The sequence below is a fragment of the Adiantum capillus-veneris genome, chromosome 4 (genome assembly GCF_014529385.1).
Source record: "Adiantum capillus-veneris isolate H3 chromosome 4, ASM1452938v2, whole genome shotgun sequence".
NCBI classification, from domain to species: domain Eukaryota; kingdom Viridiplantae; phylum Streptophyta; class Polypodiopsida; order Polypodiales; family Pteridaceae; genus Adiantum; species Adiantum capillus-veneris.
The window spans coordinates 49812245-49837028 of record NC_140934.1 but is presented as its reverse complement, the minus strand read 5'-3'; the positions used below and the strand labels follow the sequence as shown (position 1 = coordinate 49837028).

The following is a 24784-nucleotide window of genomic DNA, read 5'->3' as shown; positions in this document are numbered from 1 at the left end:
CTTTATTCTTATGCCTACGTCTTAAGCGTATTCCTTTTTTCAGTTCGGATTTTCTTGCCAGACAAATGGAATATCCCCTTTCCGACGTTCTCGTCACCCATCATGTGACGCATCAAAAATATCCACTTCCCGAGATCTCCCACCGAACTAACTAAATATCCCAATTTCAATAAATAGGAATTACTCAAATAAATAAGAAAATAGTCCATTTAGCAACAACGGCTTTGTCCAGATGGTTGTGAAAATGGTGGATGTAGGGGAGGATTATGAGCCCAAAATGTGGGAACCTCAAACCTTCCACATATCATGGTGAAAATTGTGCCTCACTCGCCATAAATTCAACTGGTGAACTGGATCTGGGATCTTCTCTAGAGTGCCCAATCTATAACCCAAGGGAATAAGCAGGAAGACTGGATTTGTCGGCAAGCCGTAGAAAAGTGTGTGACCTCGGAAATTGCAAAAGCCATGCAACTGCCCCCCACAACACGAACCCATCATGGATGCCCACTCTAATTAACAAACAACAATTTGCCTTTCAACATTGGTTGTGCAAAAGGACAAACCCAGAACAATGCCTCAAAAACTCAAGCTCTAAAGTACATCTCTGACAAGTCGGATCGTGTCACGTGACACATCCAACCCTATGTGTCCGTGGACAAGCTACAGCATGACCAGGGTTCAGTTCAGTCAAGTCAGTCAGTCTAGAATAGGAAGTGATCTGGCACTTTTGTGAGTCTGTTCGTAGACCGTGCAGGCCCAGACACTTAGAATAGATGCATATCCTCTGGTTGCACCCACCATGACCATCAGATTTCTATCAAACCCATCAAAAGCATTTTTACAGTGCATAGACCTATTTTCCCTATTTTTGACATTTTTCACTTATTATTTTCAAGTGACTTTTGTTGGAAACTAGGTAGGGCAATTATGCTAAATTTGTATATATAGAAACCTAGCGCTAGCACTTTCTGGCAAAAGAGGCAGCACAAGCACCTTGCTCAACAGGAAACTTCTCAGCAAGACCAACCCCGGCAACAACTCTAGCGTTTTCAGCATTGAAGAAGGCCTAGCGTTTTTGCATCAGATCACCCAGTGTTTTTGCACTCGCAGATTCACGACGACAGTAGAACAACAAATCAGCCCTAGCGTTAGCAGAACACCCTAGATCAGCCCTAGCGTTTTTGGTTTGCAGATCAGCCTCGGCAATTTGTAGATTCATAGCGACAAGATCACCAATAGCATCAACGTTTTCAGTTTTCAGCATCAAGACTCCACAGTAGAACCTCCAAACCTCGCAAATCTCACCTTCCCGCAACAGATCCTCGCCGCACGGTTAGATCCACCGAAGTTTTCACATTCAGCCCTGAAAACGCAGATTTCAGCATCTGCATTTTCAGCGCGTCGTCGTCGTGCCGTCCTCATCGACATCGTCACCGACATAGAGTCACAATTCAGCAGATAAAGATTTGCAGATTTCAGCCATTAGCGTTTTCAGATTTCAGCCCGTCGTCCTCATTGTCGTCAACAAGTCCAAGCATTGTAGAGATTTGTACAATCAATAGTAGACCGCTCTCGCCATAGAGAGTGGGGCATTCGGAGGAGGGTTTGACAACATTCTGGTGTCGTATTCTTCTCTCTCTATCTCTGAGTCTCAGCACCTTCATTCACAGTCTTCATCCACTTTGTTTGTGTCCATTGCACTCTCTCACTAAAGGAACGGAAAGCTCTCCCTTCCATAAGTAAAAGGAACCCTTGAGCACAGTTCGGAGCACTCATCTTGAGCAAAGTTCAACATTCACTTCCGTTGCACCTTACAGATCGTGAGCACTGATTGCCGACTAAGTTACGAACAAGCAATCTACATGGGCTATCATCGACTGATCAAGAGGGTCCAAATGCATGACCAAAATTATCTCTAGAAAGCGGGTAGGATGCGTTGATCCTACCATACCTCGGATTGGCGTGGATGGTGAGGAGGTGCCGAGTCTGCAAAAGAAGACTCCTCAGAGTACTCAAAGTAGGAGAAAGGGACTCCTTCATCGTTCAAATGAAGGCCACTGCCACTCACCCGTATCCCAATCCAACTGAACAAGTGGCTTTCCTTGCCAAATCCACAGTCTCCAAAGTGGTGCCTCGTCAGTAGTGAAAACAAGGTGAACACGTGACTCTCTCTCTCTCTCTCTCTCTCTCTCTCTCTCTCTCTCTCTCTCTCTCTCTCTCTCTCTCTCTCTCTCTCTCTCTCTCTCTCTCTCATGAAAGAAAAGGGGTTGTAATATATGTACATAAGAGACCTTTGGAGATGCTCAATGGCCTATCACCCAGAGGAAGTACAAAAGTAGACTCACAATGTGTAGGCTATGTAAACATCAAGGTGACCTATATGATGAATTCAAAAGCTGTTAAGAGTTTTGGCATCTTAAGTAAACAGCCCAATGTGGTCTCACTATTTATTTTGGCTTTTAGGTACTTATTTTGATTATTTGTCAAAGTCTGGGTAGGGCAATTCACTGAGGTTGGTATATATGCAACCCCTTGCCTCCATTGTATTACACATTTAGTTATCCATTGCCAAGGTTGCAGCCACCTTTTACAACTCTAATAGTGTTTTTGTTTCGTCAGTTTCTTTCACCATGATGTAATTCTCTAGTCTCATAGGTCAATATGGCCTTTAGAAGACGTTAATATAACATTTCTCTCTCTCTCTCTCTCTCTCTCTCTCTCTCTCTCTCTCTCTCTCTCTCTCTCTCTCTCACACACACACACACACACACACACACACGCGTGCGTGCTTAGACACTCAAAGCGAGAAATCAATAGCAACACACGAACAAAAACTGCGAAATCACTGAACTTTACTAGAGAGGAAAGGGGGGGGGGGGAGAGAGAGAGAGAGAGGCAGAGTTCCATGCCAAGAAGCACTCGATCAAAAGACTGACACCCCTTTCGATATTTCTTTATTATTATACTTACAGCAGTACAACTCCCAAGGGTCCTCTGCTCTCAGACTCTACGTCCCAATGCTGTGCAGAGTGAGGCCTCAACGGCTCCTTATAAACAGTACAAGGGATGGCCAAAAGCGCAGTACCCAAAAGCATATGCTCCCAAAACCTAGTGCCAAACTTTTTGCGGAAATTCGTACAACCTGCCACGTGGCATCAGCAGCGCAAAACGCGAAAATTCCGTATAGCAATTGCCATGCCAGTATGTCAACGCATTTTACGAAAGTCATCCTTAGAGTTATAGCTTCGGGATTTTTAGGATTAGGCCCCTCGGCCGGTGCTAAGAAGTTCTTTAAGTTGGTTGGTTCAGTTTCTCTTGTCCACTCGGCCATTTCTCTTCCAGTTGGGTATTCCACGTCATCATTTTGTGGACTTTCTTGCGCTGCCCTACGAGGTGTGAATAGGACGTGCGATAAGTTGTTGCTTGTATAGCATGCGTGGCAGTCTCTACGTTGTGTTAGACTGACCCATATACACATTCATATACCCGTGTCATGACAGGTCATGGAAGCCCCCCCCCCTCCGTTTCCGCCTTATGCATGCCTCACAGAGGGGACAGAGAGCCGGACGGAGAGGCAGAGGAGAGACACTCTCGCCTTATGCATGCCTCATAGAGGGGATCATAGAGTACTCCAGCCTTGGCGAAGTCTTTCTCATGGGAGACTTCAACAAATGGACACAGAGCAGACAGTGCAAGACCTCCGACTTTGAGGACCCCGAGCTTCTACATCCACTAGATCAGGTAGGATTGGAGAGGACATCAGCAGACACAATAGTTCTCACACCCTATGGGAGACATCTACTTTAACAAACTTGGAAAGCCCAAGTCCGGAATCTGGCATGACACGTGAGAGAATTACTTAATACTTAAATCAAAATTCAATAAGCATGACACGAGCCGGTGTAGTTCCGTGCCCAGAGGTATTGGCCCCAAAGTCTAGCGCCCCTTTCGGTATTTATTTTTATATTAAGACTTGAGCAAAGTAAAAAGACAGAGGGGCTTCTCTACTCAGTGCTCGTCAAAAAATCTGAGGAAGGAGAGCCCCTGAATACATATTTATAGGCCCTAGGCCTTCCCAAAAGCTGTTACATGAAACGCTTCATCCCCAAAAGCATCCAGTCCAAAAGCTCGCCGCCAAAAGCAGCCAGCGCAAATCGCCGGTTTTCGTACAACCTGCCACGTGAGCCAATCAACACGTTTTGTGGCATCCATATAGCCAGCCACGTCAGCAATCCCATGCGATTTTTCTTCTTCTCTCTTTTCCTTTTGCCTATGTGTCCCCTGGGCCCCATCGGGCAGGACTTGGAAACAATTTATAAATTAGTCATTTTATCCATCTGGTCATGCTGCGTCATCATTTTGTGATATCTACTCAAACTAGGCTCACAACATTGTCTCCTTATCTACAACGGGATAACCCAGTGGTCGGACTCGGGAGGCCTCACATGCATCCCTTCATCAACACCACAGAGAGGGAGTACAATGGACTATGTCATTAGATCTAGAGAGGCCACACACTTGATCACATCTCTTACCATCCCACCCATACCCCCATTGATACATCTCACTCTCACTGGATAGCTTGATTCGTCTGCACCCTCGACACACTTACTGCACAACTCTCATCTGTCCTACATGACCCAGCACTCACCAACTTCTCACATTACACACACTGGTAGCACCCCTCGATCTGAGGCCGTGCCTAAGAACAGATGGTATGATGACGAGTGCAGAGAGCTATACAAGCGCCTATGCATACATTGGGCCACGGGCAAGATCACAGAGGGGGAGGCTCCCAGACAGATGAGAACCTCACCCGCCGTAAAAAGAGGGAGTTCGAGGAGGCACAAGAGCTAGAGCTTTACCACCTACTCATGAACCAAGATTCAATAGTAGCCTAGCGTCGAATACGGGAACCCCGCCCATCCACCCCGATTTAGGAATCTCAGAGATGGTATGATTATGCTCAGAGGCTTTATAAGATTCCAGGGCAGCCACCCATACCAGAGCCCCCAGGACCACGCTCGACCACATTTACTTTCTTTACAACAAGCATGGTAAAGAGGGCCATACGCCGCCTGCAGCATGGGTGCTCCATGGACCACACAGGTATGCAGAGTGAGCACATCATATATGTTGCAGATACAGTTGTCCCTTTTATTGCAATGCTCTTCAATAGGGCATTAGCAGAGGGACTGCATTCAGAGTGGACTATTCACACCATCATGCCTATCCACAAGTCCGGGGACCCACTAGACTCACGCAACTTACACGACTATCATGATTGGCCACACGTTGGCCAAGCTTTATGGAGCAGTAATAGAGGCAGAGCTGAGCTCATATGCTGTGCGCGAGGGTTTACGAGCACCATGTCAAGTTGGCTTCAGAGGAGCTTTCTCCACCATAGACCACATCTTCACTCTGCACTGTCTGATTGATCAAGCAAGGCGCGGAAGAGACGACTACACTGCTTGTTTGTGGATTTCCGCAAAGCTTTTGGCACACTCCCCGCAACAAACTCTTCCAGTGCCTTCAAATACTAGGAGTCCCTCCAAAGAAGATATGGGGGATTTTCGCTCTCTACGAGCACGTTTTAGCCAGAGTACGCTGTCTAGGAGGCACCTCACCATCTCTTGCTAGCACCATTGGTGAAAAGCAAGGCTGCCCTCTCTCACCAACACTGTTTCGGCTATACATCGACGAGCTATCAGAGCATGTCCTTCGAGATGGGGGCAAGGGCGTGGATTTAGCAGGTACACTTGTTCACATCATGTTATATGTTGATGATATTGTTTTGGTATCTAAGTCAAAAGTGGGACTATAGCGACAACTCCAGATTCTGGATGACTTTTGCACACGGAGAGGTCTTACTGTGAACCTTGGAAAAACCAAGGTCCTTATCTTCCATACCTCCATACAAGTCAAGAGCAGAGCCACCTTTACACTAGCAGGAGCGCGAGTTGAGTTCATTGACTCATATGTATACTTGGGGATCACTTTTACTGCTAATATAGGACGGTTCTCCATGGCGAGTGCAAACAGAGATAGGATCACATGAGGATATGCGACATTAGCGATGCTAGAGCACCGATGCCATAAGGCATTTTCCCAGGAGCCCCGCACCAAGGGGTGGCTCTTCGACACATTAGTCACCCAAACTCTCATGTATGCAGCACCAGCTTGGGCACCGAGTCTTACAAGATCTTGGTGGACACAGGTCGAGAGGCCACAGATTATCATGCTATCTCGTTTGATATGCGAGAAACCCTCAGTGCCCCAGAGTCATCAGAGCAGAGCTAGCCACACCACCTATGTTGGTAGAGGCTCTCTTTCAAACAATATGCTTCATCTAGAGAGTGCAACAACTTTCACCAAACAAATTATCGTACACAACATTTGAGGCATCCTGCCACCTAGTTGAGACTAGAAGAAGAAGAAAAAGAAGAGAGTTTTAACGTCATAGGAAACTATCCGAAGAAGACTAGAGAGAGTGGATCATGGTATGCACAGATGACACAATGGTTTAGCACACATAGCCTGGATATCGAGCAGCTACCATCCTTTGAGTACGACCCGACTCACCTTTCATTGGCCTCTCTCATGCGGAGAGGAATTGGGTCCTCAGTTAGGATCTTTGGCGGCTGTATATCAGAGAGACATGGGTCACACCGCGACAGCCTCTTCCACCGAAAATGATATACTACAGGGATTAATTCATGACTATTTTACAGGACGGCTTCATCCAAAGGCCTAGATACATGGAAGTTTACATGTTTCACAGTGCCAGAGTAGGTATCGCACAACTTAGGTCTCATCACACAAATTGGAGATTGAGACAGGCCGAGCATCCTATACCCCCAAAGACCAGAGGATATGTAGGGTATGTACAACAGAGGTGGAGAGCGAGCAGCATTATGTTTGTAGATGCCGAGCTTACCATGATATCCGCAATCGCTACCTGCCTTGTTCTCATAGCAACCTACAATCAAAGAGCTCATGGAGTCCAGAGACCAGAAACAGCTTTGGCGTTTTCTACTCGAGATTCAAAGACATAGAGACCTAATACTAGAGTCCTCCAGTGGGAGTAGACAATCCCAACTTACAGGTTTCTTTCACTGTACGACCCTCCCATCACTTGTTACCACCACACAGAAAGGGGTCACTCTCCACCTAGCCGATGCGATTCAAGCCAGGAGACGAACCATAGCAGTGGGATACCGTGCTCGACGGGCACACAAGAGGGAGATCTACTAGATTCGGACACACCATGAGCAGACCAACGAGTCTTCTCCGACCCGGTTGATATACTACAGAGAATCTTCACACCTTAACCCCCTATGCATGATATCCTAGATTCCCAATTTTCTATCGGATGGAGCTAGTTTGCATCTCATGATTGTACCTCCTGAGCATATAGTTTCACATCTATTAGAAATAGAGCTCTATCCCCTCATCATACTGGCACATGTATTACTCCACCTCTTATCAAATTATTGCACCCTTGTACCACCTTACCTCTAGCAATCTTCTATCACTTTAGTTTCGTTCTATTTTACCACTTCTATCCTTTTTTGGATACCTAGAGGATACACACATATATATGGTTTTGTCTCATTAGGCCGAGTTCGGCCTCTAGAAGACGTTAATAAAGCTTTCTTTCTTTCTTCTCTCCCCCCCCCCCCCCCCCCCCCAACCACCACACGGTACTCTCATTGACCACGCATTGGAGCTAGAGAGATCAAGACGCCCGCGCTTGATTCACAGCATTGACAAAGACCACAACAGAGGATTCGAGCCATATTATCAGGACATCCAGAGTAAATATGAGGATGGATTCATCACCCATTGTCTCTCTCTCTTGTATTGGGCACCCATTGTATCAGTGATCATCGTGCACATGTACCCCACACACTTCGAGCTAGTAGCACTTCTAGATTCATTTTAATATCTCTTATTTTGTACTCAGACATGGTACTAGATTCACCAATTTGTAACACATTGGTCTAATAGGTCATTTTGGCCTTTTAAAGATGTCAATATATCATTTCAATATCCCCATACACGAATACTCGTAGAGGACATATATATCATTAATTGTAGCTTTGAGAGCAAAGAAGGCTGCCATGTCTTTGGATGAATCCAGATTATTCATCTTAAAGCAAATTTTGTACCTGTTCGCTGCAGATGAGTTTTGTAAAACAGGGATAAAACTGTCCAAGATGTTTTGTGAAGACATCCGCTTCCATCTTTGACAATCCATTTAGCACCTGAAGATGATATACATAAAAGTCGCAATAAAGAACTAGCAGATTAATTTGACCCATAATCATTCCTTGAAGCTTGAAACAACAGAATCTCTACCATAAACTAGTTGCTACATGCTCACAAAATCATAATAATGACCAATCAGGAAAGGTCGTATACAGAAGACATAAAAGCCTTGTATGCAAAATGACAGATGTAGGTATACTTATGCATATCATTGATTAAAACTCGTCACTCAGAATTTGCAATGGTTACAAATTACCTGGACAACAATAGGAGAACGCAAGGAAGCAGCTAAAAATGCATCAGGTTCCAGCACGTCACCAATGGTAGGCTGTGAGACAGATGCCTCTTTCAGGACTTGAGCACAGAAAGCAACCATTCTTTCTTCAGCAGCCTCTCGAGCAAGCAGTTGATCACTTTTCAAAATTTCTTTGGCGCCGCAAACATCCTCACTTTTATGAGGTATTGATCCATTGCTTTCTCCTTGTGAAATATGTATAGTATGCACTTCACCTTCTGTTATTGCTCTATTCAAAACTGTTAGGTAGATTCTAGTCCCTTCAATCTCCTGCCTCAACAGATTTGGCGGGGGCCTGGAAACATGAAGTCATACATAATCCAGTACTTGAGTGCCTTTTTTATTGCTCTAAATCACAGTTCATAGTATACCTGTCGCCAATTACTTGTTGAATGCGAGATTGCAAGTTCTTGTAGCTGTTGTATGATGCCGCAAAATCTACCATGGATAAAAGCACATCCATAATAAGGATTTTGTGAGTAGGATGCAGACGTGTCCAATGTTGTTTCTGCATGCAAAGTAACTCTTTATACGACATCTCATTTTGCAGCCAAAAATACAGCCTTAATAAGCGAAATCATGTTTCTGACCTAAAATGTGCTAACAAAGAAGTCTTTCTTTTTGTTTACTTTCAACAAGTAAATTTGCAACCTAACAAACAAAGCACAACAAAAAAGAGATTCCTTTGCATCGAGCTCATAGACGAAACTGATCATTGTGTGCATTTGGCCAGTCACAAAGACAAATTTGTAAGATCAATAAAGGGATCTTGCAGAAGGTCCTGCAAGTTCGCCCAAACCATAATGTGTCACTAGATGACCCATATTTTGGCGAAGCTTTAACTCTTGCCATAAAAATAGTTGGCTGTGATTGACCACCTCCCACCTGATGTCCAAATTTTTTCTTTTACAACACAGCAAAGGGCCCAGAGGAGGAGGTGCTTATCCCTTCCAAATCTTAGCCATGAAACATGGTCAGGCAAGGGCCGAGTACCAACAGGCAAGAGCCATGCATAGGCATCACCATGGCCACCTAATGGATGCACCACAAGTACTGAAAACAGCGGAGAGAACTCGTAGCACCGGCGTTTATGAAGATCACACAGGATGAGCCATGATTGCAATGGTGGGCAGCACATGCAGGTGCTCCTTTCCTGGGGGCAATGGGCAGCAGATCCGGATTCCCCATTAGGGCCACCCTTTCCTAGGGCATCATAGACAGAGGCCAAGGAGAGGAGAGTAGAGTTCTCTCTCTCTCTCTCTCTCTCTCTCTCTCTCTCTCTCTCTCTCTCTCTCTCTCTCTCTCTCTCTCTCTCTCTCTCTCTCTCTTACTTACTTACAGCAAACGATTCAAGCCATACTCTTTCAACATCCAGAGTGCAGATGAGGATGGATTCTAGTAGTAGTAGTATTTTTGTTCTATCTTTTTGTACCCAAACATTGTATCAGATTCACAATTTTGTGACAGTTTGGTCTCATAGGTCATTTTGGCCTTTTGAAGACGTTAATATAACATTTCATCTCTCTCTCTCTCTCTCTCTCTCTCTCTCTCTCTCTCTCTCTCTCTCTCTCTCTCTCTCTGCCCTGCCCTGCTCGCTGCCCCCCGCAGCTGCCCCTGCCCCTGCCCGCGCGCCACTGTGCCCGACTGCAGCCCCGCGCGCTGCTGAGCCTCTCTCTGTGCTGCTCGCACGCTGCTGCCTGCCCCCCCCGCCTCTGCCCTCGTGCCCGCCGCCTGTACCCCCGCCTCTACCCCCGCGCGCCCGTTGTCCTGCACCCCCGCCGCCCTGCCCTGCTCGCGCGCTGCCCTAGCCCCCCAACCTCTACGCGTAGAATGTCTCCCCCCCCCCCTTTCCTACGCGTAGCATGTCTTTCCCCCCCCCCCCCCCACACCTCCCCCCATTTTTCTTTCACGCGTGGGACGTCCATCCTCTACGCGTAGGACGTCAAAAAAAATTTATTTTTTATTTATTTATTTTTCCGCCCCCGTTTCCCCCACTCATACTTATTCCCAACCCCCCCCCCCCCCTCTCTCTCTCTCTCTCTCTCTCTCTCTCTCTCTCTCTCTCTCTCTCTCATAACTACCGTTTTCACCCCCGGGCCGTATATCTACCATACCCATTCCCGCCGCCCTGCCCGATCAAGAAACACACTGGAAGAGGGCGAACTGCAACCCTCAATAATTGAAGAAATCAACACGATCAAGGAACAAGTACGGGCCATCAAAGAGGGAGAAGAACAGCACAAAGAAATGACCACTTCTTGGGTGGATGTTCTTACCAAAACCCAAGAGAAGGCGGACGAAGCCGAGAAATGGATCAAGGTGGCCAAGAAAGGGAAAGACAAGGAGATAACGCCCACGTCCACACTCAACAACATCATTAACCAGACACTAGAGGAGGAGCAGAGGAGAAGGGTGCACGCTTTACATGTGAGAATTTGCCGTCTTAAAGACAAAGGCAACGTGGACGAAGAAGTAAAAGAACTCACAGCCTTGATGGGGATTCATGAGCCGACACACACAAGGGGATGGAGGGTGGGCAACATAAAGAAAAATGGAGGCAGTGGAGAAACCTCAAAAGAGAGAGCACTCATCCTCCGTTTTCCCTCCATGGAAGCAAAGAAGTCTTTCTTGAAGAAAAGACCAACTCTTAAGGAGACTGGCATCTTTCTCGGAGATGATCTCACCCTCTCGCAGATCGCCCATATGCAGGAAGAAATGTCGGAGATTAGAGCGCCAAGGGCGAAAGGCAAGATCACTTTCTACCGAGACGGAAAAGTAGTAATACTGGAGCGACGCTCCACATGACAGTGCGAGACTTATGGGACCACACTCAAAGTAGCTGCCTGGAATTGCAATGGATCTATGCGTCTTGATGTGGGTGCTTTTGAGGATAGCTTTACTGGAAGAGACATCATCTTCTACTCTGAGACACACCAGGCCCCGGGGCGATCCATGCCTCACATCAGTGGATATAGGTGGGAGACAGCCTACAGACAAGAGACACGCTCACATCACAGAGGGCGGGGCTCGGGAGGAGTGGCAGTGTTATTTAGAGAGGATCTGCAGCCACTGATACATATAGCCCGGAGGGACGAGCAGGCCAGGTACATGTGGGTGAGACTGAAAGCAGAGACAGGCAGATACCTCTATCTAGCTATTTGTTACTTCCCCCCGAGTACATCAGTTTATGCACCACCTAGGGGACAATCCCCTCTCTCTATTTTGGATGATGACATATGGGAGTTCTCTAGGGACGGTGACATTATCATCCTCAAGGACTTCAATCCTAGGACTGCCCATCACCAAGCAGTGTTCTATGTTACTTCAGAGGAGATACTAAGAGACATAGATGTGGCAGATACAGGCCTTTCCAGACTATCACACGATATGGAATATACTGAGTATGCGCGACACCTGATAGACATGGGCACTGCACATGGATTGGCCATCTTGAACGGCCTACAGAGATTTCCTGCTGCGGGAGGTTTCACATGCTTCCCACACAGACATGGAGCCAGCACGGTGGACTATGTCATCGCACAACCGAATCTCATCTCTAGTATCCAGGATCTCACAGTTGGGCCAAGACCGGTCGGGGTGGCAGTGGATCATGCTCTCGTGTCCATGACTATCTCTTTCCAATTCAGTGTAGCACACAGGCCACGAGTAGCAGCCCCTACTCGCTACACATTCACAAGGGAGACGAACTCTGTATACATGGACGGAATCTACAGACGCCTATGCACTGAGGACCCGGGGCGACCTCTGGAGGAGCTAACTACTATACTGACACAGACATTACATGAGGCAGCAGCAGAAGCATACCCACACACCGAGCCTGAGCAGAGCCGCCGATCAGGGAGCATGCCTCAGAACAGCTGGTACGATGAGGAGTGCCGCCAGACTAGAGCCAGACTTCAGAGGGAGGAGCTGTTGGGGGACGTCACTCACAGATTGACTTCCGACGCCTGGTGCGGCGGAAGAAGAGGGCTTTTTTGGCTCGACTCGAGCAGGATCTATATCAGCTATTCTTGAGCCAGAACTCGCGTGAGGCGTGGCGTCTCTTTCATGAGCAGTCCCCCCCCCCCGCCCCCCCTGCTATTTCCTTCGCAAAGACCAAGGGTCAGTACGCATCATCTTTGTACACAATACCTGGACAGCCGCCCCTCCCCAACCCCCCCGACCCATGCCCACACGCATGTGTCTTTTTCACCGCTAAGATGGTGAAGAAAGCTATTGACAGGATGAAGACTGGGAGAGCATATGATCATGATGGCCTAGTCGTTGAGCATTTCATGCATGCCAAAGACCTACTAGCAGAGCTTCTAGCAGTTATGTTTTACCGTGCCATGTGTGAGGGCCTACCGGACACTTGGAGCCTATCTACGATCGTACCTATCTTCAAATCAGGAGACCTCATGGAGCCTGGGAATTATCGCACTATTATGATTGGGCACACACTGGCACGGTTGTATGCATCCATTCTTGAGCAACAGCTGAGTAGATGGGCAAAGAGGGAGGGAATACGTGCAACTGGGCAGGCAGGATTCAGGAGAGGCTTCTCTACTCTTGACCATATCTTGACACTCAGGGCCATCATCGAGGAAGGCAGATCTGACGGGAGAAGGATCTATTGTAGCTTTGTGGACTTCCGCAAAGCTTTTGACACAGTACCCAGAGCTAGACTGATGCGCAGATTACAGGAAATGGGAGTACCCACATAACTCATTTGGGGGACCATGGCATTGTACAGATCAGTAATAGGGCATGTACGCACCCCGGAGGGACTTTCTACACCGGTTCACTCCACTATTGGGGTGAAGCAGGGCTGCCCGCTTTCTCCTACTCTTTTCTGTATGTATGTGGATGAGGTTTCTGACTACATTGACAGCGATCGGGATAAAGGTGCTCAGTTGGCAGGGACATGGATTCCACTTTTGTTATATGCTGATGATATAGTGTTGATCTCCGAATCCCCAGAGGGAATGCAACGTCAATTGGATGCTTTACATACGTTTGCCCACGAAAGTGGTTTGTCTGTCAACCTGGGTAAAACCAAAGTTATGGTGTTTAATACCACCCCACACTAGATCAGGAGGTCAGCACCTACATTCACATACGGCCAGGAGACTGTGGAGTACAGAGACGCTTACACTTACCTTGGAGTGGTTTTAAGCGGACCTGCATTCTCACTCAGAAGAGCAGCAGAGACCAGACTTACTAGAACCCACGCAGCATTGGGTAGATTGGAGAGGATGTGTTCGCAGGTTCAGTTTCAAGAGCCCCGGACGAAGCTCTGCCTCTTTGACACCTTGGTGGCTTCAGCATTTCTCTATGGAACCGAGATATGGGGACCTTCACTAGATCACCACGGGAGGCCGGGTCGCACAGACGGATGGGGGAACATGGAGAAACCTCTCGTCTCTATGATCTCGCGGCTCATTAGAGCCAAGGCATCAGTACCATGGGCCATTATCCGAGCAGAGCTGGCGGCCTCCCCACTAGTGGTAGAGGCGCTCACCAAATCAGTCTCGTTCATAAACCGCACATGGGAACTTCCCAGAGACAAATACGCTCGCATTGCACTTGAGTCCTCCCAACAGTTAGCCATACAAGGAGATACAACATGCTGGTATGGGGAGATGACATCATGGTTTGAGGCGCATGGGTTCAGCATAGACAGGCTGCCACCATTCCAGTACTCATTGGACGCACCATCTCTCATTCTTACACAGTCGGAGATCACCAAGCTCATCCGCCAAGACCTGACCCAGCTAGACACCAGGAGGACATGGATACAACCAGCACAAGAACTGGGCACGAAGATGGCTTTCTACAGAGACCACCTTCTCCAGCTTACGGAAGATGGTTTTGTGATGAGACCTAGATACATGGATACCCACCTGTCTCATGGGATACGGTGTGCTATTGGCCAGTTACGCACATCGTCTCACCAGCTGCGGATTGAAACCGGGAGATATAGCGGAGTACCAGCAGAGGCCATGACATGCCCCTTGTGTGACATGGAACCTGAGACAGAGCTGCATTATACATGCCGCTGCCCCGTCTACTACGAGATACGAGGCCGCTTCCATTGCTTGTTCAGAGAGGGTTTTGGACCACTCTCAAGAGTAATGAGATACGAAGATCAAAGATGCCTAGGTTTGTTCTTGCTCGAGTTACACAGCACAGAGAGAGCCTGATGAATGGCGAGGCTAACCAGTCTCAAAGACGGATTACAGACTTCTTCAGAGCAGACACGGGACAGCTGCAAGAGCCACTCCCACAGCAGAGCTCCCCCCCCGTCTCACACCAGAGGCACATTCATTGACCGAGCGATTGAACTGGGGAAATCCAGGCGCCCACCACACAGGACTACACAGCATCGACTGAGGCTACGTCAAAAGATTCAGAGCACGCTGGCCAGGCATGCACGACGCCCGGTCAGACTACTAACCATGGAGGAAATTGATGAGATTCGCCAACGACCGATGCTAGATCTTTTGTGATTCAGCTATCCCAACTAGCCGCCCATTTTTGCTTAGTTTTTCGGCTTAGCTCACATCGACCTATCTAGAATCCCATAATATAAATCTTTGTTTTGTATTGTTGATTAGGTTATTTTGTTACTCTGACTTTGTATTAGATCCACCACCTTGTAACTTTCTGGTCTCATAGGTCACTATGGCCTTTTGAAGATGTTAATATAACATTCTTTTTGTACTTATACATTGTATCAGATTCACAATTTTGTAACAGTTTGGTCTCATAGGTCATTTTGGCCTTTTGAAGACGTTAATATAACATTTCACTCTCTCTCTCTCTCTCTCTCTCTCTCTCTCTCTCTCTCTCTCTCTCTCTCTCTCTCTCTCTCTCTCTCATAGAAGTGGCTTCTACAAAAAGCATCTTCTCCAAATCACAGAGGACGGTTTTGTGACTAGGCCCGCATACATGGATATGCACTTATCTCATGGGATACGATGCGCTATTGGGCAAATACGCACATCCTCACATCAGCTCCATATCGAGACCGGCTGATTTTGAGGGGTACCAGCAGGGGACAAGATATGTCACCTATGTCGCTTAGGACCAGAGACAAAGCTGCAATACACGTCATTGCCCGGCGTACTATGAGATACGAGACCTCTTCCACTGTCTGTTAAGAGAGGGTTTTGGACCATTCTCTAGAGTCATGAGATACGAGGATCACAGATGTCTCAAACTATCCCTACTAGAGTTGCGCAGACTTAGGGAGAGCTTGCTGAGGACATCAGGGGAGAGAGAGTCTCAGAGACAAATCACAAATTTCTTTACACCAGCCAGGGGAGAGCAAGAGGAGCAGTTATCACAACAAATCTCCGAGCCCACCCCCACTAGAGATACGTTGATTGATCGAGCCATAGAGCTAGACAGATCTAGACACCCACGACCTCAAGGGGTCTCCCACCATCGATGAAGGTTGCAGCAGAAGATCCAGATCACTCTAGCTCGACATGCAAGACACCCAACCAAAGTACTGACCATGGAGGATGTTGATGAGATTGAACAGCAACCAATGAGAGATTTCATATGGACCCCCCCCCCCCCCCCCCCCCCCCCCCCCCCCTCTATCTTGTTTCAGACCCGGATCAGCTTCAGATTCGTTTCCTTAGTGTTTTAGTGTTTTTAAGTCTTAGTTCTTTCTACTTTCCGTACTCATACATGGTATCAAGTTCACCAATTGTAACTTTTTGATCTCATAGTTCATTTTGGCCTTTCGAAGACTTTAATATAGCATTTCATTTCATCTCTCCCTCTCTTGAAGACGTTAATATAGCTTTCGTGTGCTGCCACGCGTGCGTCGAGTATGTTGATAGTACCTAGGAGGTGGCGGTTGATCATGCTGATGGACTCGCTCAGTTCTTCTTTGCATTTTTGGATGGCATCCTCCACCGGGTCAATTTTTCCATGCTGCTTCCTCATGGTCGGAAGGCCGCCACAGGAGAGGGAGAGGGATTTTCCTGAAGAAGAGACCGACTCTAAAGAAGACTAGCATCTTTCTTGGAGATGACCTCACCCTCTCGCAGATTGCTCATATGCAAGAAGTAATGCCGGAAATTAGAGCAGCAAGGGAAAAGGGGAAGATTTCTTTTTACAGACATGGAAAGGTGGTGATATTGGAGCGACGTCCCGCATGACGGTGCGAGACCTATGGGACCACACTTAAGATGGCAAACCTGGAATTGTAACGGTTCACTTCGTCTTGATGTAGGGGCCTTTGAGGATAGCTTCACAGGGAGAGACATCATCTTCTACTCTAAGACGCATCAAGCCCCTGGGCAATCCATGCCACAGGTGAGCGGAGATAGATCGGAGACAGCCTGCAGACAAGAGACCAGATCGGAGCATCGAGGACGAGGCTCAGGGGGAGTGGCAATTCTATTTAGGGAGGAGTGCAGCCATTGATATATATAGCGCGCAAGGATGAGCATGCTAGGTACATGTGGGTGAGGCTCAGGGTAGAGACGGGCACATACCTCTACATTGCTATCTGTTACTTTCCTCCTAGTACGTCAGTATATGCATCACCTAGGGGACAATCCCCCTTTGCTATTTTGGATAATGACATATGGGAATTTTCTAAGGATGGTGACATTATCATACTAGGGGATTTCAATGCTAGGACTGCCGACCACCAGACAATATTTTATGATACTTCCAAGGAAATACTTAGGGAGCTGGACGATACAGAGATGTGTCTATCCAGATTATCACAAGATGAGGAATACACGGAATATGGCAGATACTTGATAGATATGGGAACCGCACATAGATTGGCCATTTTGAATGGACTACAAAGATTTTCGACAGCTGGAGGTTTTACTTGCTTTCCACACCGGCATGGTGCCAGCACAGTGGATTATGTTATGGCCCAACCAGGTCTAATTCCATTCTTTCAAGATTTCATGGTGGGTACTAGGCCAGTTGGAGTAGCAGTTGATCATGCTATCTTGTCCTTCACCCTGACGTTTCAGTTCAGCACAACTCCATTAGGGGAAGTCCCTACACACATCCGGGATACCTTCATGAGGGAGACAGACTATGTGTATATGTATGAGATATACAGGAAGCTATGCACCCAGAAGCCAGGACGGCCACTAGATGAACTCACTCAGATACTGACAGAGACGCTCCATGATGCAGCATCAGAAGCATACCCCCACAACCAGCCTACACGGAGACGATCTGGAAAAATGCCCCAGAACAGTTGGTATGATGAGGAGTGTAGAGAGATGAGGATCAAGTTACAGAGGGAAGTGCTCATGGGTATTACCACACATAAAGAAAAGGGCTTATTTATTCCAGCTAGAGCAAGATCTGTATTAGTTATTTATAAGTCGGGACTCAGGCGAAGCATGGAGGCTATTCCACAAACATTTACTACCACCAGCGGTCACCTCCACTAAGACATGGGGGGAATATGCCACATCTCTCTACACAGCATCAAGACAACCACCTCTACCGGACCCACTAGAGACATGCCCGGAGACATGTTCTTTCTTTATTGCCGAGGGGGTAAGGAAAGCTATTGACAGGATGAAGACAAGGAGAGCACATGATCATGATGGTCTGGTAGCAGAGCACTTCATCCATGCCAGGGATATGCTCGCAGAGCTCCTGGCTATGATGTTTAATCGAGCCATGTATGAAAGCTTCCCTAAGACTTGGAGTATGTCCACGATTGTGCCTATTTTCAAGTCAGGAGATCCCATGATTCCCGGGAATTATCGCACCATCATGGTTGGTCACACATTAGCTAGGCTGTATGCATCCATTCTTGAACAAGAGCTGAGTAGATGGGCAGAGCGAGAGGGCATAAGAGCACCGGAGCAAGCAGGTTTCAGGAGAGGTTTCTCCACTCTTGACCAGATTCTAACACTCACAGCTATTATTGAGGAGGGTAGACACCATGGCAAGAGGATCTATTGTAGCTTTGTGGATTTCCGCAAAGCTTTCAACACAGTGCCGAGGGCCAGACTTATACGCAGATTACAGGACATGGGTGTGCCTACAGAGCTGATTTGGGGGATTCTGGCTCTATACAAGACAGTGATGGGGCGGGTACGCACCACTGAGGGAATGTTGGACATGGTCCTCTCCAATATTGGAGTAAAGCAGGGATGCCCCCTATCCCCGACTCTTTTTGGGATGTATGTGGATGAGTTTTCGGACTATGTAGAGCGTCAGGGGGACAGGGGGGCTCAGCTAGTAGGGACATGGATTCCGCTGTTACTATATGCTGATGATATTGTGCTGATTTCTGACTCTCCAGAGGGAATGCAGCGTCACTTGGATGCTCTGCATACATTTGCTCGTGACAATGGATTGTCTGTCAATCTGGGGAAAACCAAGGTTATGGTGTTCAACACCACACCACAGTGGGTCAGAAGGTCGGTACCCACATTTATGTATGGCCAGGAGACTGTGGAGTACACAGATGCATATACTTATCTTGGGGTAGTCTTCGGTGGACCCGTGTTTACACTAAGGAGAGCATCAGAGACTAGACTGACGAGAGCATAGGAAGTGTTGGGAGGACTGGAGAGGATGTGTTCGCAGGTTCAGTTTCAGGAACCGCGAACAAAGCTTTGGCCTTTTGACACTCTAGTGACTCCAGCTATGCTCTATGGAGTTCAGGTATGGGGACCCTCAGTAGACCACCATGGGAGATCTTGCAACACAGATGGATGGAGATGTATGGAGAGGCCTCTGGTCTCTATGATCGATCGGATGATTCGGACTAAGGCCTTAGTACCACATTAGATTATCCGAGCCGAGCTAGCCCCCCCCCCCCCCCCCCCCCCCCCCCCGTGGTGGAGGCGTTGACGAGATCTGTTTCTTTTATGCACGGTATATGGGATCTCCCCAGGGACAGATACGCTCGGCCAAGGTTGCATTCGTACATACGTACTGATCCATACAGTACGGTACGGTTCCGTACGTACAGATAGGTAGTGTACGCGTTTCTTTTTTTCCCTCTTTCACAATTTTTTTTTTTGTTTTTTTGTTTTTTTAGGGGCATTTTGCCATTGGGCAATGGACTAAAGTTTATTGTATCATATAGTGTATTCCCATTTTTCTGTCTTTTTGATGGTAGAGTTAAGTACGCATAACATTTGAAGCAGATAAATCTTTTTGCAGATAACATTCGAAGTAAAAAAACGGATAACATTTTTCTGTATTTTTCTAAGAGTTAAGTACGGATAACATTTGAAGCAGTATCTAATGGACATTGAAGCAATATCTAATGGATGTTTGAAGTAGTATCTATGTCTAGACTCTATGTAGTTCCTAGTATGTATGGGCTGAAAAAGACTAAAGTCACTATTCTTTTTGTTGTTACAAATGTTACGTACTGGTCACGTACCTTAAAGGCCGATCCGTACAGAAGTACGTACCTTACGTACTGATTACGTACCGTACACTCCGTACCTTTCCACCTTGCGCTCGGCTTCCCTTGGAGTCATCTCAACAACTAGCTCTACAAGGCGATACATCATGTTGGTATGGACAGATGACAACACGGTTTCAGTCACATGGTCTCAAGATGGATAGATTACCTCCGCTTCAATACTCTTGGATGCACCCTCCCTGTCTCTCACACGGACAGAGATCACCATACTCATACGTCAGGATCTGATAAAGCTAAATACCAGGAGCACATGGATATAGCCGACACAGGAGTTGGGCACGAAGATGGCCTTCTACAGAGAGCATCTTCTCCAACTCACGGAGGACGGCTTTGTGACTAGGCCTGCATACATGGACACACACTTATCTCATGGGATAAGATGCGCTATTGGACAGATACGCACATCCTCACATCAGCTCCAAATCGAGACTCGCCGATTTCGAGGGGTGCCGGCAAGAGCTAGGATATGTCACCTATGCAACTTAGAGCCAGAGACAGAGTTGCACTACACATGTCACTGCCCGGCATACTATGAGATACGCGGCCGCTTCCACTGCCTATTCAAAGAAGGGTTCAGACCTTTTTCTAGAGTCATGAGATACAAGGATCAGAGGTGTCTCGGATTGCTCCTGCTAGAGCTGCACAAACTTAGGGAGAGCTTGCTGAGAACATAAGAGGAAAGATAGTCTCAGAGACAAATCACACATTTCTTTACACCAGCCAGAGGAGAGCCAACAGAGCAATCATTACAACAAATCTCAGAGCCTACTCATACTAGAGGTACACTGCCTGATCGAGCCACGGAACTTGGCAAATCCAGACATCCACGACCTGGGGGGGTCTCCCACTACCGACAAAGGCTGCAACAGAAGATACAGATCACTCTAGCTCGACATGCAAGATGCCCAACCACAGTATTGACCATGGAGGAGGTCGATCAGATCCAACAGCGACCGATGAGAAATTTCATATGAATCCACAAACCACCCCCCCCCCCTTTCCTTTCTCCTTAGCGTCTTAGTGTTAGTTCATTGTAACTTTGTAATTTCCATACTCAGACATGGTATCAGATTCACCAATTGTAACTTTTTGGTCTCATAGGTCATTTTGGCCTTTTGAAGACGTTAATATAACATTTCATCTCATCTCTCTCTCTCTCTCTCTCTCTCTCTCTCTCTCTCTCTCTCTCTCTCTCTCTCTCTAGGAGGTGTATTTTTCATGTTGCCTTCCGTAAATAAGTATTAGATATATTTATTTTATTTTTACTTATTTGTCCCAAAACCCTTGAAAAGGTGCAAGTGGACATTGCATGGCCAGTGTGAAACGGCTGCAGCCAAATGGGTTTCTCACATCGGGGTTCTAGGTCAGTCAGACAGGGACTGCCCGGGCCAGTTAGCACTGAATTCTGATGAGTATGGAAGCTCGTGTGCGCCAAACTGGAATTTGGGCCACTCGTCAAGTCACTGCAACGTTATAAGTTGAAAGGGGCCAGTAAATTAACCCATATTGTAGATGTTGGTCAAATGGTAGTCTTCAATGATGGTCAGGAGACCGATAGGGACGCCATGGAAACATCTCCTAAAATTTAGGGAACTGCTATTTTTGATTGGAAAATGTGTTCGCGTCATTAGCTCTGGAATGACAAGGGGAACATTTTATTGCTCTGCTGCCAAGTCAACTGACGCACCAGTTGAGATATTTTTAGCAGGGAAAGCCCAAACTCGGAAACTAGGCGACGTGTCAGCCTGTGAGCGATTCTGCCACTCTGGGAGGCAAAAACGAGCTGCATATCAACAAAGGGGGCACCATTTTCAGCCTCAGGTGGATTGTAGCAGGTACAGAAGCTATGGAATGCTTACCTTGCCATCTATGCACAGTATGGTGACGGGAGTGATGCCCCGCACGCTACATATTGCTCTCTTTCTCCCCTACGTACAGTATGTTATGCCCCACTAGTGGGCTTCTCATTTGACCTATGTACAGTTCTGGGGGTTTATGCGCGTTTGCCAAGGCAAGAGCCTTCTGAACAGGAACCGGATTAGCTAATTGCTAATCCCCCACAAGTACGCACAGCTCCATCACGAAAGATTGCGAGTTTGGAGAGTTTTCTCGCGTGAAAACTCGTCCAATTCACAGGGGAACTGTCCCATTGCGTGCAGGAGCCCTTGGGACACACGTAGGCGTGTTCGCTCCGCTAAAAAACGATCCGAAACAGGGAATTACAGCCTGCTGTGTTTTTCTGCAGGTTTAGGGTTTCGCACCTAAACTGCAAGGGAACATCGGGGGAGCCTCGTGAGAGTCTTGGGATGCGTGTACAGGCTTTTGGGCTCCCGGCAGTGAAAAACAGAGAATTACAGCTCGCTGAATTTCTGTGACAGCTCACCAGAAAGCTTCCAGATATCGAGGGAATCCGTCCTAGTCAGGTGTTTTTGACCTACAGGGGTTTTTGTGCCGTTATGCTGTCGAAATCCGGTCGAAAACGCAAGTTTTCAGCCCTCGCCAGGTTTGGACAGCTTTGTGAAAGCTTGTGCGAAGTGGTCGGATCGTCTACTTTAATTTGAATAAAGAAATACCGAAAGGGGCGCCAGTCTTTGGGGCCTACAGGGTGTCGGTCTCGTGTGCGCAGTGACATTCTAGTCGCTGGACGCAATTGTGTTCTCTTCCCTTCTCAGTGCTCTGTGTAAAGTTAACAGGTAATTGAAATAGTACCGCCCTCTACGTTGTACAGGCCGGTTATACTCTCTCTCTCTCTCTCTCTCTCTCTCTCTCTCTCTCTCTCTCTCTCTCTCTCTCTCTCTCTCTCTCACATCGACGGAGGCTGCATCAGAGGATTCGGATCACTTTGGCTCGACATGCACGACGCCCGGTCAGACTACTGACCATGGAGGAGATTGATGAGATCCGCCAGCGACCGATGCTGGATCTCCTGTGATTTACCCATCCTAGCTAGTTGTTTAGCTGCTTAGTCCACACCTAGCAGTTTAGGATTCCATAGTATTTTATTTTGTCATTCTGTCATTTTTTCATCTTGTTACTCTGACTTTGTATCAGATCCACCACATTGTAACTTTCTGGTCTCATAGGTCACTTTGGCCTTTTAAAGACGTTAATATAACATTTCATTTCATTTCTCTCTCTCTCTCTCTCTCTCTCTCTCTCTCTCTCTCTCTCTCTCTCTCTCTCTCTCTCTCTCTCTCTCTCTCTCTCTCTCTCTCTCTCTCTCTCTCTCTCAGAGGACCTACACGTAGAAATACAAGCACTTAAGGCGGGTTCACAAGCACTCATAGAAGAGGTCTCAGCCCTCAAGCGAGAGCTTGCTGATAGAGCAAGCAACGGACTAGAGGAAGGTGAATTCAAGCCCTCGGTGATCGAGGAAATCAAGGTCATCAAGGAACAGGTAAGGATGATCAAAGAGGAAGAGAAACAGAATGGGGCAAAGACGTCTTCGTGGGTGGATGTAATCACGAAGACACAGAAGAACGCGGATGAGGCCGAGAAATGGATAGAAGTCACCCTGCCTCGTGGCCGTCCGTACAGCTGTCCCCAAATGGCGTCGCATTTTCCTGGTGTCAATTGTATGGCAATGCCACGTCATCGTTTCAACCCGCCAAGGGGTCCTTGCCAGAGGTGTCTGTGTGTGTATTGAGCAGCCACGTCACCAATTTGTGACATACCCCCCACTTCAAAGCATTGTAATCGCCCTCGATTACGCCTGCAAACAGACAGAAGCCATAAACTGCCTTAGCAGAAACTGACTCTTAGTACCTACGCACTAGGAACACACATCTAGCACATGTACCAATCGACAGTCACATCACACGACATCACAGGACATCACTTGACATCACAGGACATCCGACATCACATGACAAATTACATTCAGCATTCATTCGGATCTTAGACCATGATTTATCGGCAATGCAGTTAGCAATCGCATCTAGATCCACTAAGGACCTCATAGATACCATTGACTAACCCCAATTGCAACCATGTCTATTCGAGATCATTCAGACCAAAATGTTGCAATCATTTCGTCTTTCAGCTCCTGCACTTTAAAACAAGTCAAGAACAAATCAATTTCATATTCCGAAATTCTGTCATACAGCAGAATACTGTCAGCTCTCAGTATCCTTGAAGCTCAAAGAGACATCAATGACTCTAGTAATCTAAAAATCGAGGCATTTGTTGACAAACGAGCAGAGTTACTTCCCTCTTGTGCAAACCCACTGCACCATATCTCCGGCCAAGTTGAATTCTGGGTTCCATTTGGAACAGACTATGCTAAACCAAAAGCTTCAAGGTAAAGTTTCACAATCTGAGGAGTATCTGCCAGTTCCTCCTCCTCCATCCACTTCGCATCCAATCCATGATAGTTCTTGAATTGAACCAAGAACCGCCTTCTGACTTTACCCTTATTCTTTCTGTCCTTATGTGCCAAAATTTGTTCGGGAACAAGGATCTCCTCGTTTTCTTCCACTTTGGGTTGCTCATCGGGCTCCCATCTTCGAGAACATCACCTTTAAAAGGTTTCAAGAGACTCACATGAAATGAATTGTGAATCCTCCGTACATTTTGGATATGGCGCTTAAAGTAAGTCCCAAGTGTCGGGCAGTTTCAGTCGGAAGGAGACATCATTGATCTTTTCGGAGATCTGGAAAGGTCCGTAGTATCGCATACTAAGCTTTGGAAAAAGCCTCTCCTTTCCCTCTTCTTTCTCAGGCGTGCCCTCTCCAAACGTAAGAGCACCCAATCATCCTCCTTCAATT

The 24784-nt window shown here is 47.1% G+C and overlaps 1 protein-coding gene across 3 annotated transcripts in view; it reads right to left on the bottom strand.

Annotated features, from left to right (window-relative positions):
* ATMIN7 (HOPM interactor 7) overlaps window positions 1–24784 on the bottom strand; it is a 107039-nt gene that overhangs the window by 11577 nt on the left and 70678 nt on the right. For 2 of the 3 annotated variants that reach the window (XM_086510462.1, XM_086510463.1), the window contains 3 exons: window positions 8938–9074; window positions 8528–8861; window positions 8172–8267 (listed from right to left, as the gene is read on the bottom strand). In XM_086510462.1, the coding sequence (XP_086366588.1) occupies window positions 8172–8267; window positions 8528–8861; window positions 8938–9074 (567 nt within the window). Of the gene's footprint in view, window positions 1–8171; window positions 8268–8527; window positions 8862–8937; window positions 9075–24784 lie in introns of those variants that run through there. The other variant, XM_086510464.1, reaches the window with a different exon arrangement.